The following is a 16,617-nucleotide window of genomic DNA, read 5'->3' as shown; positions in this document are numbered from 1 at the left end:
GAGATGACGTATCCATAGGTCAGGCCAGGGTTTGCGGCTGCGACTGGCTCCGGTGGCCCCCAGCACAATCCCACCCAATCCCCAAGTCATCCTGGGACCTGGTTGTGAGGGGAACTGGGGGCAGGGTGGCAGCAGCCTGGCTTAGAGTGAGCCACAGCCCGGCGGGTTGAACCCAGACTCTCTGGCCTCAGTTTCCCCATCCATGGAAGTGGGGCCACCAGCCAGGGCTGACCTTGGAGAACAGTTGCAAGAGAAAGCCCCAGAATGGAGAGATCTGGGGGCCTGGGCTCTGGGGCCGCAGGGCCTCCTGTCGGGTTGAGTGGGTGGCCCTGGTGCCCCAGCCTTCCACTGTGGAGGGGCACTCTGTGTCCCCAGGAGAGACGCCGCTCTGCCAGAGTGGCGCACCAGGGTGAGACTTCAACCCTTCTAAATCCACAAGGGGAATTTCTCCAACTGGAATTTACCAGAATTTTAGCAGAGCCCTTCTTCCCTCCCCTGACCATCACTCCCAGGATTCAGGAAGTTGCTGGTCTAAGTGACCCCAGCAGCCCTGTCCCCAGGTTCAATGCCACGCAGCTGACAGTGAGGGGCAGGAGAGGCCTCTGGACCCAGGCTGAGAGGGGCTCGTCGTCTGCTTCCCCTCCCCCTCCCTTCCTGCCTGCACCCTTTCCTCCTTTTTCTTTTCTTTTTAAATTTATTTATTTATGTATTTGCTGGTTCACTCCCCAAATGACCACAACAGCCAGGGCTGGGCCATGCTGGAACCAGGACCCAAGAGCTTCATCCAGGTCTCCCCATATGCATGCAGGGGCCCAAGGATTTGGGCCATCTCCCACTGCTTTACCAGGTGCATTAGCTGGGAGATGGATGGGAAGTGGAGCAGCTGGGACTCGAACCAGCACCCATATGGGATGCCGGAGCTGCAGACTATGGCTCAACCCACTACGCCACAATGCTGGCCCCCTTCATTTTTCTTTTCATTCCCCACCCCTCCCTTCTCTGAGCACCATGGCTTTAGGGAGAAAAGGTCCAAGCCCGGCCCAGCCACCAACAAACACCTCCAGGAGCCTTGGACAGTTGCTGCTGGTTGCTCGGCCTCACCTGTAGCAGGGGAGCTGCCGTGCGTGTGTGCGGCAGGACTGCCGTGAGGGCAACCTGCCCAGGGCCTGGCACAGAGCGGGGGCCCAGCACACTGTGGGGGCCACACCCTCCCTAGGCTCAGGACAGCTCCGAGTCTGCTCTCGCTGTGTGATGGTGATGTCCCCAGTCCCTGCAGCCCAGCCCTGACCTCTTCCCCATCGTCCCACGATTCTGGGACCCACGACCAATGGGTGGAGTTCTGGGGTGCAGCCAGCCAGAGGAGTGGAGCAGCAAGGGCGTCTGAACTGGGTGGGGCTGGGAGACTGGGCTGCAGGGCTCCAGAGGGCCCACGCCGGGACGGGACTCGGTCTCACCGGTTTGGGGAGCTGGCAATGGGGAGACGCTGGCAGCGGGGAGGGGAGGGAGGGAGGGGCTGGCAGATCCCTGGGAAGGGAGAACTATGTAAGGCACAGGAATAGGCCCAGAGAGGGGCCGGCCTGTGCCCCTGAACACACACACACACACACACAAACACTGCTTCTCCACCAGACAGGGTCACACGCAGGGTGGCACACTCCAGTGCCCTGCCCCACTCTGCTCTCTCTTCTCACCCACCCAGCAGAACCCTCTCATTTCTGGGCCATTATCATTTACTGCGTCTCCCTGCTGGCATGCAGCTCCCGCAGGGCAGGGGTCTGGTATGCATCCGTCCCTCTTGCACGCCTGGCACCTGTTAGGTGTTCAGAGAGTGGGGGCTGGGGAGCCAATGAGAGGCTCTGGAAGCAGCACCCAGACCTGCACACGCACTGCCACCTCCACGCAACACCCAAGCACAATGCTCTCCCAGACCCACGCCCAGCTGTCAGATTCCAAAGCTTGGACTCACGGCGGAACACATCCGCCCAGACGCGCTCCAGCACAGCCCAGAGACGGGCAGGGCTGCAGCAGGCACCAACACACAGCCTGCCCCCGAGCCCTCAGACCCACCTAGGGCAGGGAGGGGGGAGGGGGGAGGGTGAAGTCACCAAGCCCCGGCCTGGGCCCCACCCCTGCTCCAGAAGCAGAGACTCTGGTCCTCCTGCCCTTGTTGGGCCGGAAGGCGAGGAAAGGGGCTTGGGATGGGACAGGGGGTCCTCCTGGCAGGGCCAGGTCACCAGGCACATCTTGGGGGTGGGCAGCAGGGTGCCACTGTCCAGCAGGAAGCTGCCTTTGCTGCCCTGTCCCCAGGGGACCAACAATGTGGACAGTGGGAGAGAACTGGCACCAGCCCCCCAACCCCACACTCCCTTTCTTCTCCCTGCTGCGGGAAGGTGTCACTCACCATAGATGAGTGACAGCTACTGGGTGCCATCCTTGCCCCTACACCTCGGGACTCTCCCCCCCTGGAAATGCTACAAGATTGGGCAAGACGGGTCCAGCTGTCCCACTGCACCCCCAAAATTCCCAAGTCATCCAACCATATCCCTGGGGTTCCTCCAGATGTTGAGCTGGGCCACAACCCAGGCTCTGGAGCTGGAGGGGTTAGGACAATGGCCAGAGAGGCCAGGGCGGGTTGCTTGGCCTGGCTGTAGGGAGTACAGGTCAGAAAATGCCCCGCAAACACAGGAGGTAAATGTCCTTGGCCCCCAAGGGAAGTGAGGCAGAATTAGGAAAATACAGGGCCACCCATGACGGAAACCTGAAACCACCACCTTCCTGGGAGTCTTGGAGAAAGCTGTGCTCTCACGCCCCCTGGTGGCCGGTCTGTGACACACACACACACACACACACATACCCCGCTCTTTCAGACTCCAGGCGCTGGAGGGATGTACCCCTGCCCTCTGCACTGTAGAGAAGCGGGAGGCGAGACCTTGGAGCTGGGACTCACTCAACAACATTTATTGAGCACCACCGCCGGCGCGCCCAGACCCCTGGACTCCTGCTGCAGTGCTCTCAGAGCTTCACCGTCCCCGCAAAGGGGCTGAGACTCCAGCCAGCAGCTGCAGCCTTCTCCGAGGGGCCGGCCGAGGAATCCCCAGGGGATGGGGGCCCCAAGACACAGACGAGGCAGGACAAGGACACGGTCTGGGGGCAGCCGCACTCCCGGCTGGGCCAGGATCAGCCGCGTCCCTTTGAAGTTGTAATAAATATTCTTTCCTGCGGCCCAGCTTGGCAGGCGCTCTTGCCGAGTGTGGGGTGGGGGCACTTCTCATGCTAGTTCAGGCTCTGGCTCTGCGATGGGCAGGAGACAGCGCTGGCGTCAGCCGCCTCCCAACAGGTCCCAGCCGTCCAGGACAGGCTTTGCTCACGAGCTGGACGCCCCCCAAGGAGGGGTCCCCGCAGCCGCACACCTGCCCCAGTGGCTCTGTAGCCCCACAGGAAGATGGCTCAGTGCCCACCCCCCCACCCCTCCAGGGGGACCACCGCCACTGACCAGCCTCAGCCTCGTCGCCCTTGGCATCCGGCTCCTGCCACCAGTCCGCATACAGGCCCTCCTCATAGTCGCCCTCCCCCTCAAACTCGGCGTCCGAAGGGGGCTCCTCGGGCTCTGTGGGCGGCCCTGGCTCCTCCAACTCCATCTAGACGGCAGGGGAGAAGTCGCGGGCCCCGGCTCAGACGGGGTCCTGCCTGGCCAAGGGAACCTCTGCTCCCACCTCTCATTCCCAGAGCCACCCGGCATTGGCTTGGGCACCGCCCAGCCACAGCCTCGCCTTCTAAGCGTAACCACTGTGCCGAGGACACCGCCAGTCCATGCACGGTTCGTGCCCCCATGCAGCTCCCCTGCCAGGGCACCCAGTGCCTGGACAGCCCTTGTGGGCATCTGCTCTGGGGCTCTGTGCTGGCCTCTGCAGCAACACAGCTTGCCCCTCCTCCCTGGGCTGCGATCTGCTTGGGGAAGCCACCATGGCTTGCATCAGCTTCCCCCAGCCCCAGGCTGGGCAACAAGGGGCAGCCTTGGAGAGCAGCACCGCCCACCGCCGCCATGCCCTGAGCACCCTGTACATGCTGGCTCTCACTGCCTTCCCACCACAGCCACGGCAGGTGGGCGTCATTCGCCCCATGAGAGGAAGAAGCGGAAACCTCAGAGCCCCCCAAGACTTTCCTGGAGGCTTCCCAACTGGCACGCGGTGGGGCCAGGTCTGGTAGGCACCTGTGCCTGGGCCCTAACAGGTAGACCCCGCCCCAGGTTGGATGGATGGGGGTGGGTTCGTCATAAGGGAAGGGGAGAAGAAATAACCATTTAGCAGCGGCTCCTCGGGGAACGCTGGCTGTGGAGGCCTCATTCATAATCACGTGGTCCATCCCTGTGGCACCGGCATTCACTCCAATCATTCAAACCCCACAGCTGGGAGCGACCTGGCCGCTGTGCCAGGGCACAGTCCTGCGGGAGACTGGCCGGAGAAGCGGGCCAGGGGCAAGATGGACCCAGGCTGCAAAGAACTCCAGGTCCAGGCCACAGGTGGGCAGGGAGGCGAGGGGGGTCAGAGGTGGCGCTGCAAGCCCAGAGGAGAGCCAGTGCATGCAGCAAGGGCTTCCTGGAGGAGGCGCCACCTGAGCTGGCCCAGGAAACACAAGACTGGAGCGGGTGTGAGGGGAGGCCTGCACACTGAGGGGGAGAGGGAAGACAAGCCTCTCCCACGCCCCAGTTGCCCGCTGCAGGCTGCACTGGACTTCAGCCCACACAGCTGGTAAAGGTGTCCCCATCACAGCCAGCCCTGGAGGGCAGGGGCCACTCACCTCATCGTCTGACTGCAGGTACATGTGCGAGAACTCCAGTAGCTCCCGCAGTTCAGAGGTCTGGTTGTGGTACAGCACGGCCTCCTAGCGGGAGGGAAGGGCGAGCAGTGAGCGGGGCTCTGGTCCAGACCGGGGAGACAGGCACCGGGCCTCTTCCAGGCCAAGGACGAGGAGCAGGTGGCTGCCCCCATGCAGACTAAATGACAGCAGCTGCTTGGAGAGCTGTGGTGAGGTGTATTCTGAGGGTGTCCCAACCGATCAGCAATGTCTCCCACTGCCGAGGAAGGTGGGTGTGGCACCAAGGACCTCACCCAGCCTTGTCCTCATCTCCAAAGGGCTTGCTCAGCTGGTCCAGGATAGTGGGAGGGGGGGTCCCCGGGGAAGAAGGGGAAGGGCCAGAAGGGAGGGTGGTGGGGGTGAGGAGGGCGCAGGAGGTGGGCCCCATGCTGGTGTGGCAGGCGGGACCCAAGGTGGGGCTCTGAAGCCAGCACTCCAGCCACAAGCCCGCAGAGAGGAGCCGCAGAGAGCCGTGCCCACCTCCCGCGGCCGGAAGTCGTCCTCCTCCAGGCCCCAGCGCGCCCGGTGGAAGCGGTAGTACACCAGGTTCTGCTGCATGACGCTGTCCTCGGGGTCGAAGAGCATGTAGCTGGCGGCGCTGCGGGCGGCCTGGCGCACGTCATTCACTGCGGCAGGACAGGCGTGGGGATGGCCCTGGCGCTCCCCTAACCCTAGCCCACCCCCAAGAGTACCTCTCGGCCCCTCCCACCCGGAATGATGCAGCGAGCATGTTTTAGGCACCTATGGCAAGCCCCCCCACCCCCTCTCCGTAAGCTGACCTTGACACCAAGTGCAAGTCTCGGGCACGGAGGCGTTAAGTAACTGCCTTCTGTTCCCTGCCTCTCCCCACCCCAGACCCCCAGCCTTCCCTCCCACCACAGAGGGGCCTCATTCTGGGGGACAGCTCCCCACCAACCCGGGAGAGCCCAGCAGTCCTCTGTCCCGCCCAAGTCCCGCCCCAAGAGGCTCACGCTTGTAGTAGGCAAACTGCAGGTAGTGATACATGGTGGCCACGAACTTGTCCACGAAGTAGCCGCCCACATTGGGGGTCAAGTTGGTCTCGCAGTCCACCTTGCACTGCAGCGACTCTGCGAAGAGATCTGGAGGTGGTCGGCGGAGGTGAGGAGCCGGCCCTGTGCTCACGCTCCCTCCCACCCACCCACCCACCCACCGGGCCTCCAAGTCCCGGCCCTGCCCACCAAGCCCCACTTCCCGTCCGGAAAGTGCACTCTGCTCCGTAGTGCAAAGGGCTTCACCAGCCCCAGCCACAGGGGGCCAGGACATCCTGGGAGAATGACAGGTGAGGTTTGGGACAGGACTGGAGTGCAGAGAAGCTAAGGACACCCCTGCCTGGGGGCCCCTGGAGTGAGAGATCCTCAGGCAAGGTGTGAATTTTGGCCACAAAGTACCTTCTTCGAACACCTGCTGGGCTGTTTCTCACCTTTGCGCTTGTATTGCCCTCTGCAGCCCCGCCCTGCACCTTGGGCACCCCAGCCTCTGTCTCTGGCAGCCGGAGGGCTCCCTGGGGTCCAGGTGACAGCTCTGCCTGTCCCATGGAGGGGACGCATGCAAGGTATACCCTCAGGTGCTCTGCCACGCAGGCCCACACGGCGGCGTGGGGATACCTGCGATGGCTGGGTAGAAGTCTTTGAAGTCCACCTGCTCGTGGGCGCCCTCGCAGCCGGCCAGGCACCGCGCGAACACGGCCAGGTACTCGGCCAGGGCCCGCTCCATGTCCTCTGTGCTGCCGCGGAAGTCGCCGCTGTTGTAGAGCTTCACAGCCCGCAGGAACACCGCCTGGGGGAGCGCGCGGGGGGCGTCAGGGGCACCCCGTGCCCGCCCCGCGCGCAGCCGCCCCACCCCACGCCACCCCACCTCGTAGGGCTGGGCCTCGAGGTCGGTGAGGGCCTCGTCCGCCACGTCCAGCATGCCCCGGTAGTAGCTGAGGTACTTGGCGGTCAGCTCGTGCTTCGGGTTCCTCTGCAGGAAGGTGTAGGCGGCGGCCACGGCCTTCTCCAGCCGGTTAGCCTGGCGGGAGGCGAGGGCAAGCCGGTCAGCGGGGCCGCCGGGCGCGGGCCCGGGGCGGCCGCGGCCGCGGCCGACGGGGCGCGCACCTTGAACAGCGCATAGTGCAGGTACTGGTAGGGCAGGCGGCTCTGGAAGTCGCGCAGCAGCTGGCGCGGCGGGTAGGGCAGCTGGAACGCGGGCAGCGTCCGCTTGCAGCGCCGCAGGCAGGCGGCGCGCTCCAGGACGTGGCCGAAGAGGCGCAGCTCGCGCGCCCAGTCGTCGGCGCGGGCGGCGGCGGCGGGCGCGGGCGGCGGCCGGCCGGCCCCGGCAACGCTGCAGTTGGCGTGGCAGAAGGCCTCGCTGTCGCGCAGCAGCCGGTGCAGCCGCAGCGCCGCCTCCAGGTAGCGCGCGCTCTCGCGCCAGCTCTCGCCCTCGTACTGCTCCAGCGCGTGCCCGTAGGCCGCCGCCAGCGGCATCAGGTCCTCGGGCGGGAAGCCGCGGAAGCTGTACTTCTCGTACTGCGCCCCGGCGCTGCCCAGCAGCAGCCACAGCAGCCCCCACGCCGCCCGAGCCATGCCCCCGCCGCGCCCGGAGGCTCTGCCGAGCTCCGAGGGCGGCCCGGCCCCGGGGGCGGGCGGGAGCGGGGGGCCGGGCGGGCGCGCCTGCTGGGTCTTAGCGCCGGGCGCGAGCGGGGCGGGCCGGGGCAGTGCCCCCCTGCTCCGAGGAGCCTGGGGCGTCCGGATCCCTCCCCTCCGTTCGCCCGACTTCTCGCCCTCGGGAGGTGGCGGGGACGTGGGAGAAGGCTGCATGCCAAAGATGGGGAGCCAGGAAGACCCCCACGCCCAGGGTCCGCTCTTTCCGAAGAAGCAGTGGAGGGAGCAGCCTGAGCCCCGGAACCGGGGCGCCCCGGTCCCTTCGGCACCCACCACGTGTCGCCCCCAGCTCGCCTTGGGAGGCACCCACTGGGGGACCCCCCCGCACGCCTTCCACCGTCTCCATCCCTATCTCACAGAGATGGAGACACAGCTGCCCCTCCCCGGGGAGACGGGGGTGGGAGGAGGCCCTGAGCCCCCGCTCCTATCCACCTGGAGGGGCCTAGATTCGGGGGTAGGTGCGGCAAACGCCGGGGACGGCTTAGGCTGACTTTAGGACCCGGGGCCTCCGAAAAAAGACAGCGAACTTTTTTTGGGGTTGGGAAGTCCGCTCAGACTTCTCATCTTTCCGCAGCCTCCCTCCCCGGCCTGGGCCCCGGCTGGAGACGGCAGCGGGCGACCCGGAGCTCCTGCGCCGCATTCCTGGGGCGCCACCGTGGCTCTCAGCCGCGACCCCTCCTCCAATTCCTGCGCCACCACCCCCGCCCTGCCAGCTCAGTCTCCCCAGCCCCCATTCCACGTGGACCAGCCAGGGCGGGGGTAGGGAAGGACAGGAAGGGGGGGAGCCATCTGGGGAGGAGGGGGAAGCAGGCCGGCGCCCGCGGCTCGCTCGCCGGCCCTCACTGCCGCCGTCTCGGCTGTGGGCACCATGTTCGCCGCGGGCCCCCCCAGCCACACCCTCCGCCGGCTCCCGCTGCCGCTGCTGCTGCTGCTGCAGGTCTCGGGCAGGGGGCTGGGCCGCGCCAGCCCGGCCGGCGGGCCCCTGGAAGATGTGGTCATCGAGCGCTACCACATCCCCAGGGCCTGTCCCCGGGAGGTGCAGATGGGGGACTTTGTGCGCTACCACTACAACGGTACTTTCGAGGACGGCAAGAAGTTTGACTCCAGGTAAGGAGTGCGCGCCCCGGACTCTCCACCGCCTCCCTTCCCCGGCCCTTCGGTTTCCTTGTAGCCGCTTTGAAGCTCTGCATGCCCACTGTGGCTCCGGGAGCCCCTAACCCCACACAGCAGCCTGGGGCGCACCTGCCCTGCCGATTGCAAGCCCTCATCTCTCGGACCCCCACGCGCCCCCATGCTCTCCCTCCTGGCGGCTGCCTAGGACGCGACAGGCGGGTGTTGGGGGCCAGGTGTGGCCCAGGAGGCGGGTGAACTGGGGGCGGTCTGTCGGCCTGGGACCCCCTCCCCTTCCACCCCACCTGACTCCCTTCCCAGAGCCACCCCCTCTTTGCAGTGAGTTTGTTGTTGAAGAGGGAACAGAACTTGTGGGAGGTGCAGGGATTTTCAGCAGGGAGATAAAACAGCTGGGTTGTGTGGCTGCAGGCTGGCTCTGGGGCCGGGCAGAGGGGCCCTGTCTGCCTACGTGTCACACCCATGGCCGTGCCACTCTGGGCTCCCTCTCCGAGCCTCCTGGCACCCCCCCTCCTCCATTTTAGCTCTACCAGGCCAGTGCTGCCGCCCATCTTGCCAGCCTGGAGACTTGAGACGCGGACTTCAGGTCTGACCCAGGCCCGTTGGTCTCCCGCGGCAAGTCCACCCGGGTTGGTGGAGCGAGGCAGAGCTGTGCACTGGCCTCAGGGACAGACTCTGAGACCGTGTCTCGTGCACGCATCGCTGTCCCACACTCAGAGGGGTCGACCCCCTGGGACTCAGCCCAGTCCCGGGGAGGGCAGTGGCCCCAACCTTGGAGATGGGCAGGACACCCAGTGGCAGCCGCAGATTCAAATGCAGGCTGTGCCCGTGAGCCGGCTCACGTGTGAGAACTGAAGGTAAAAGCGAGGTCCTTTCCATGCCGGGGTCGGGATGCTCGCAGGCGGCCTTTCCACGGAGCTCCCGTTCTCAGGTTTGCTGTGCACAGCCTTGACCTTGGAGACAGCTGTAACCCAGAGCAGCACCTCGAGGAAAGGGACTGACGCAGAGGCGCCCGGAGTCGGGAGGAGTTGGAGGCTCTGGGGGCTCTGGTAGCTGACCCCCAGCCTAGTGTGTGGAGCTGGGAGAACTCTCAGCCCTGTGGCGCTCTGTGATCACATTTAAAACCTGCTGCCCTCCCTTCACTTCTGAAAGCCGAAAATAAACTTAAAAGGCGTGTAGCCGAAAACAGATACAAGCATGGCCGTTCTGGGAAAGGCCTTTGAACTCAGCCCCTGGCCAGCTCTGCTCCCCCCACCCCCGCCCCTTCCTTAGAGAATCGACGTTGCCACAGCAAAAGCAGGGGCCCACATACTCGCACCAGCCGTATGACCTTGGGCCAGGTGCTTGGTTTCTCCAGCCTCAATTCCTCTCGTAAGAAAAACAATAACCAACGGCAAAAGGAAGACCTTTCTCTCTGTCTCTCTCTCTCACTGTCCACTCTGCCTGTCAAAAATAAAAAAAAAAAGAAAAACAATAACAATAATGCCTATGTCGTAGGAGACAGAAATCGGTAAGACAATAAACAAAGTGCCAGATGTTCCGTCTGGTATACAGTAGGTGCTCAATGAATGCTCCTCTGCCCCCTCCTTCATCTGGCATATAATAGGTGCTCAATAAGTGCTCCTCTGCCCCTTCATGTTGTCCTTAGCACTCCTCGGCTGTCAGCAAATAGAAGCAGCACACAGGCCCACCCTGCCCCACCCCGTCTCAGGGAATAACACCCCCCTTTTGTAGGAGCCCCTCCCCCTTAAGGCAGGAGAGGGAGGTTGAAAAGAAAGCTGTGAGCCTGTGTGCAGATCCACACCCGTGCAGAGGGAGGGGCGTGGTGTGTGTGCACACGTGCACCCCTGCACGAGCGCCTGCCTTTGGGTGCGCCCTCGGTGCACACACCCCAGGCTGCCTCAGCCCATCTGCCCCTTTCCCACCCCCAGCTATGACCGCAACACCTTGGTGGCCATCGTGGTGGGCGTGGGGCGCCTCATCACCGGCATGGACCGAGGCCTCATGGGCATGTGTGTCAACGAGCGGCGGCGCCTCATTGTGCCTCCCCACCTGGGCTACGGCAGCATCGGCGTCGGTGAGCAGTGGCGTGCGGGCAGGGGAAGCAGGGCCGGAACCCTGAAGCTCAGAGGTGTGGAGTGACTTGGCCGGGCTCACGGGGCACAGGCACTCCAGCAGTGGCAGAATCGGGGGGTGGGGGCAGGGAGGCCCGCCCCGCCCGGCCCAGGTGCTGCACCTGCACGCGCTGCTCCATCCTCACAGCGGGGCTCATCCCCCCGGATGCCACCCTCTACTTCGACGTTGTCCTCCTGGACGTGTGGAACAAGGCAGACACGGTGCAGGTGAACATCTTGCTGAGGCCGCCCCACTGCCCCCGCATGGTGCGGGACAGCGACTTCGTCCGTTACCACTACAACGGCACACTGCTGGATGGCACCACCTTCGACACCAGGTAGGAGCGGGAGGGGAGCGCTGGGCCCAGGGTGGAGAGGCCAGGCCCCTGCTGTGCCTCCCGCCTGCAGCAGCGCCCCCTATGCTCCTCTGCAGCTACAGCAGGGGCGGCACTTACGACACCTACGTGGGCTCTGGTTGGCTGATCAAGGGCATGGACCAGGGGCTGCTGGGCATGTGTCCCGGAGAGAGACGGAAGATCATCATCCCTCCGTTCCTGGCCTATGGCGAGAAAGGCTATGGTGAGCCAGGACCCTGGAGAATTCTTTAAGCAAGAGATGCCCGGGTCAGGTTGTACACAAGGGCATGCAGCCAGAGAGGCGAGAGGGGGTGAAATCCAGCCGGTGCAATCGTCTCGCTGAGAACGAGTGCTTTGTTCCAATTCATAAACGGTCAGCAAGGGCTGCCGGTGGCCCTGGGGAGAGCCCAGCTCCCGCTTCACAGGAGCAACAAGAAAGGGCGAGCAGAGGCCGCATCTTCCTGCATCGCGCCCACCTGAGCAGGAACCCTGTGCCTCCCCCAGGGACCGTGATCCCCCCGCAGGCCTCTCTGGTCTTCCACGTGCTGCTGATCGACGTGCACAACCCGAAAGACAGTGTGCAGCTGGAGACCCTGGAGCTCCCCCCGGGCTGTGTCCGCCGGGCCGCGGCTGGCGACTTCATGCGTTACCACTACAACGGCTCGCTCATGGACGGCACGCTCTTTGACTCGAGGTCAGGGGGACCCCCGAGGGTGGGGGCCAGGGGAGGATGCCGGGATGCCCACAGGCAGCAGCTGGTGCTATTCCGAGCTGACTCCCCTGCCTCGCGTATTGCAGCTACTCCCGCAACCACACCTACAACACCTACATCGGCCAGGGCTACATCATCCCCGGGATGGACCAGGGGCTGCAGGGCGCCTGTGTAGGGGAGCGCCGCAGAGTCACGGTCCCCCCTCACCTCGCCTACGGGGAGAACGGAACTGGTAGGGCCACTGTCCCAGCTCCTCTCCCCCACCCCACCCCCTGCATGTAGTGGGATTCCTGCCACTGCCCCTCATCAACAAATGCACGCGGGCTACATCCCGTCACCCATTCATTGTCCCCCGGAGGGAAGCAGACGTGGCGTAGTCCCCTAGGGAGCAGGGGCCGGGATTTGAGACCCAGCTGTGCTGGAAGCCTCAATGTGGCTCGCAGGGTAGGTCAGCCGGGACCCAGGAGGCAAGGGATCATGATTCTCCTCGGATGCCCCTCCCTCCCCGGGACGCCCCAGCAGCGTTGGGAGGAGAGAGGCCTGGGCGGGAAGGGCCTGGAGCAGCCTCTCCCAGGGCTCTGAGCTGACTCACTGGCCCACTGGGGCCCAGGAGACAAGATCCCAGGCTCTGCTGTGCTCATCTTTGACGTCCACGTCATCGACTTCCACAACCCTGCGGATCCTGTGGAAATCAAGACTCTGTTCCGGCCGCCCGAGGCCTGCAATGAGACCGAGGCCGCCAAGCTCGGGGACTTTGTTCGCTACCACTACAACTGCTCGCTTCTGGATGGCACCCAGCTGTTCTCCTCGTGGGTCCGGGGCAGGGCCGGGGCTGGGCAGGTGGGTGGGCACAGGCCGGGCCGCCCCCCCAGCGCCTCCCTCCCAGCTGGCCACTGATGCCTCCTCCATCAGTCCACATCACAGCAGGAGTGGGGGGCAGGGTGGGGGGAGAGGGGGTCTGGGCAAGGGGAGGTGACCTTGGTGGGAGGGGCGCTGCTGTTTCCCTTTCATGGAGAGAAATCACAGCGGAATCTGCTCTCCCCCAGCCATGACCACGGGGCCCCCCAGGAGGCCACTCTGGGCGCCAACAAGGTGATCGAAGGCTTGGACCGGGGCCTGCAGGGCATGTGCGTGGGAGAGAGGCGGCAGCTGATCGTGCCCCCGCACTTGGCACATGGGGAGAGTGGAGGTGAGGGCAGAGACCAGGGTCTGGGTAGCTTTCTGTCCCTTTTGTCCCTGGCCAGCTCGGGCCTCCAGGGCTGGCGGGCTGGCAGGGAAGCCTTTGGGATGGCTCAGTAAGCATCCCATGCCCCACTCCCAGCCCCTCAGGGGAGGCTGTGAGGCCCGGCCAGGCCCCAGCCTCACGGGGGGGCCCTGCGTTCCTCTTCCGCGTCCCCAGCACGGGGCGTCCCTGGCAGTGCTGTGCTGAGGTTCGAGGTGGAGCTGGTGTCCCGGGAGGACGGGTTGCCCACGGGCTACCTCTTTGTGTGGCACGAGGACCCTCCCACCAGCCTCTTTGAAGACATGGACCTCAACAAGGATGGCGAAGTCCCCCTGGAAGAGGTGGGTGAGAGCCCACACAAATCCCCTCCCCACAGCCAGGAGCCACCTTGCATGGTGCACGTGCCCCTCCCACCTGCCCGCCCCTGTGCTGAGCCCCAGGCTCTGGGCTCCCTGTCCCTGCCTGTGCTTCAGGCACAGGTGCAGCCAGTTCCCCTACCTGGGCCCTGTTGCCACAGCCCCCCAGCTCCTCTCCTGGCCTCTCCCAGTGCTTACAGAGCTGGGGAGGGAAGGGGCAGCCTGGGAAGCACTACACCCACAGGCCCCTCCCCGAGCCCTTCCCAGAACCTCCTGCAGCTGCTCAGCTGTGGCCTCCCTTCCGGCAGTTTTCCACCTTCATCAAGGCTCAAGTGAGTGAAGGCAAGGGCCGCCTCCTGCCCGGGCAGGACCCGGAGAAAACCATCAGGGACATGTTCCAGAACCAGGACCGCAACCAGGACAGCAAGGTTACGGCCGAGGAGCTCAAGCTGAAGTCGGATGAAGACCAGGAGCGGGTCCACGAGGAGCTCTGAAGGGCAGGAGACACAGCAGCCCCTGTGGGCCACAATGGCAGTGGGACTGGCCTGCCAGCCCAGCGCCCCCTCCCTGTGCCCTGTGCCAAGAGAAGCCTGGGAGTCACAGGTGTCAGGGGACACCTCTGGTCCCTGCCCTGAGGGGAAACCACATTGGGGCAGTGGAGCAGCACCATTTCCCCAGACCCAAAGCCCCTTCCTGTGTGTGGCCTCACAAAGCCAGTCTGGGTCAGCAGTCAGGGCCTCCGCCCCACCCCCAGGCTCATGGCCGGGCTGGGCTGTTTCCCCAGCCCCCTCCCTCTGTTGTGGCAGCTCCCCAGGAGACCCCTCTAGCCCTCCTCCCTCTGCTGTGACCGGCTCCTAGGGCAGGAGCAAGCCCAAGGGGGCAGCCCCACCTCACCTGCCCTCTGGCTTCTCTCCCCTTCTCCCCTCCTTCCTGGCCCTGCAGCCCAGGTGCCAGAGGTCAGGGCCAGGCTCTGTGCACCTTCCACCCCTAAAGGCGGCTCCTCTCCCGGAGTCACAGAGGAGAGCAAGGAAACCTGCCTAGGGACCGCAGCCCGACATCCTTCCTGCGCCTCTAGGGCCAAAAGGTGCAGGCTCTGCCCCCACCACACCCCTAGAGCCAAGCTCGCGTTGGATCCCTTCCTCCCTCACCAAATAAATGATGAAAACAGTGGCCTCAGTCTGCTGGCTTTGGGAGTCTAGGAGCTGGGGAAGGCTGGTGGGCGGGTGAGATTCAGAGAAGGGCAGAGACCAGGGAGCCCACACCTTCACAAGGTGCCCTGGAGAGGATCCAGGTAATTCTTGACCACCTAAGTCCACAGGGAGAGGAGGGGAGGGCACGATGCAAATGGCCTGGCAACACAGGACAGCAGTGCGCATAGGAAGGGACACGGTGACACAGGGCAGCAGTGCACACAGGAAGGGACACGGTGACAAGACAGCAGTGAACACAGGAGGGGACACGGTGACACAGGGCAGCAGTGCAGTGCACACAGGAGGGGACACGGTGACAAGACAGCAGTGAACACGGGAGGGGACACGGTGACACAGGGCAGCAGTGCACACGGGAGGGGACACGGTGACAAGACAGCGGTGCACACAGGAGGGGACACGGTGACACAGGGCAGCAGTGAACACGGGAGGGGACACAGTGACACAGGACAGCGGTGAACACGGGAGGAGACACGGTGACAAGACAGCGGTGCACACAGGAGGGGACACGGTGACACAGGACAGTGAACACAGGAGGGGACACGGTGACACAGGGCAGCAGTGCAGTGCACACAGAAGGGGACACGGTGACAAGACAGTGAACACGGGAGGGGACACGGTGACACAGGGCAGCAGTGCACACGGGAGGGGACACGGTGACAAGACAGCGGTGCACACAGGAGGGGACACGGTGACACAGGACAGCGGTGCACACGGGAGGGGACACGGTGACACAGGACAGCGGTGCACACGGGAGGGGACACGCTGACACAGGACAGCGGTGCACACGGGAGGGGACACGGTGACACAGGACAGCGGTGCACACGGGAGGGGACACGGTGACACAGGACAGCGGTGCACAAGGGAGGGGACACGGTGACACAGGACAGCGGTGTACACGGGAGGGGACACGGTGACAAGACAGCGGTGCACACAGGAGGGGACACGGTGACACAGGACAGTGAACACAGGAGGGGACACGGTGACACAGGGCAGCAGTGCAGTGCACACAGAAGGGGACACGGTGACAAGACAGTGAACACGGGAGGGGACACGGTGACACAGGGCAGCAGTGCACACGGGAGGGGACACGGTGACAAGACAGCGGTGCACACAGGAGGGGACACGGTGACACAGGACAGCGGTGCACACGGGAGGGGACACGGTGACACAGGACAGCGGTGCACACGGGAGAGGACACGCTGACACAGGACAGCGGTGCACACGGGAGGGGACACAGTGACACAGGACAGCGGTGTACACGGGAGGGGACACGCTGACACAGGACAGTGAACACGGGAAGGGACACGGTGACACAGGACAGCGGTGCACACGGGAGGGGACACGGTGACACAGGACAGCGGTGCACACGGGAGGGGACACGGTGACACAGGACAGCGGTGCACACGGGAGGGGACACGGTGACACAGGACAGCGGTGCACAAGGGAGGGGACACGGTGACACAGGACAGCGGTGCACACGGGAGGGGACACGGTGACACAGGACAGCGGTGCACACGGGAGGGGACACGGTGACACAGGACAGCGGTGCACACGGGAGGGGACACGGTGACACAGGACAGCGGTGCACACGGGAGGGGACACGGTGACACAGGACAGCGGTGCACACGGGAGGGGACACGGTGACACAGGACAGCGGTGCACACGGGAGGGGACACGGTGACACAGGACAGCGGTGCACACGGGAGGGGACACGGTGACACAGGACAGCGGTGCACACGGGAGGGGACACGGTGACACAGGACAGCGGTGCACAAGGGAGGGGACACGGTGACACAGGACAGCGGTGCACACGGGAGGGGACACGCTGACACAGGACAGCGGTGCACACGGGAGGGGACACGCTGACACAGGACAGCGGTGCACACGGGAGGGGACACGGTGACACAGGACAGCGGTGCACACGGGAGGGGACACGGTGACACAGGACAGCGGTGCACACGGGAGGGGACACGGTGACACAGGACAGCGGTGCACACGGGAGGG

General features: G+C 64.9%; 2 protein-coding genes across 3 annotated transcripts; one reads left to right on the top strand and one right to left on the bottom strand.

The window, feature by feature from the left end:
- Positions 1–2,937: 2,937 nt before the first annotated feature.
- On the bottom strand, positions 2,938–7,437 carry P3H4 (prolyl 3-hydroxylase family member 4 (inactive)). The gene is made up of 8 exons (XM_062215905.1): positions 6,969–7,437; positions 6,730–6,882; positions 6,480–6,651; positions 5,826–5,954; positions 5,335–5,480; positions 4,798–4,881; positions 3,494–3,638; positions 2,938–3,291 (listed from the first exon to the last, which is right to left on the bottom strand). Exons 1-8 carry the CDS (start codon positions 7,434–7,436, stop codon positions 3,269–3,271), a joined length of 1,320 nt encoding a protein of 439 aa, XP_062071889.1. The 5' UTR covers position 7,437; the 3' UTR covers positions 2,938–3,268.
- Positions 7,438–8,367: 930 nt separating this feature from the next.
- Positions 8,368–14,572, top strand: FKBP10 (FKBP prolyl isomerase 10). Of its 2 annotated transcripts, none has more exons than XM_062215904.1 (10): positions 8,368–8,621; positions 10,574–10,719; positions 10,905–11,094; positions 11,190–11,335; positions 11,617–11,806; positions 11,911–12,056; positions 12,438–12,633; positions 12,871–13,013; positions 13,224–13,387; positions 13,711–14,572. In XM_062215904.1, exons 1-10 carry the CDS (start codon positions 8,383–8,385, stop codon positions 13,894–13,896), a joined length of 1,746 nt encoding a protein of 581 aa, XP_062071888.1. In that variant the 5' UTR covers positions 8,368–8,382; the 3' UTR covers positions 13,897–14,572. The 2 variants fall into 2 exon arrangements, with proteins under 2 accessions (XP_062071888.1, XP_062071887.1); XM_062215903.1 differs by having other exon boundaries at positions 12,435–12,633.
- Positions 14,573–16,617: the final 2,045 nt, after the last annotated feature.

Source organism: Lepus europaeus, chromosome 18 (genome assembly GCF_033115175.1).
Source record: "Lepus europaeus isolate LE1 chromosome 18, mLepTim1.pri, whole genome shotgun sequence".
NCBI lineage: Eukaryota > Metazoa > Chordata > Mammalia > Lagomorpha > Leporidae > Lepus > Lepus europaeus.
The sequence above is the reverse complement of the archived record's forward strand: the minus strand, read 5'-3'. Positions and strand labels throughout refer to the sequence as shown.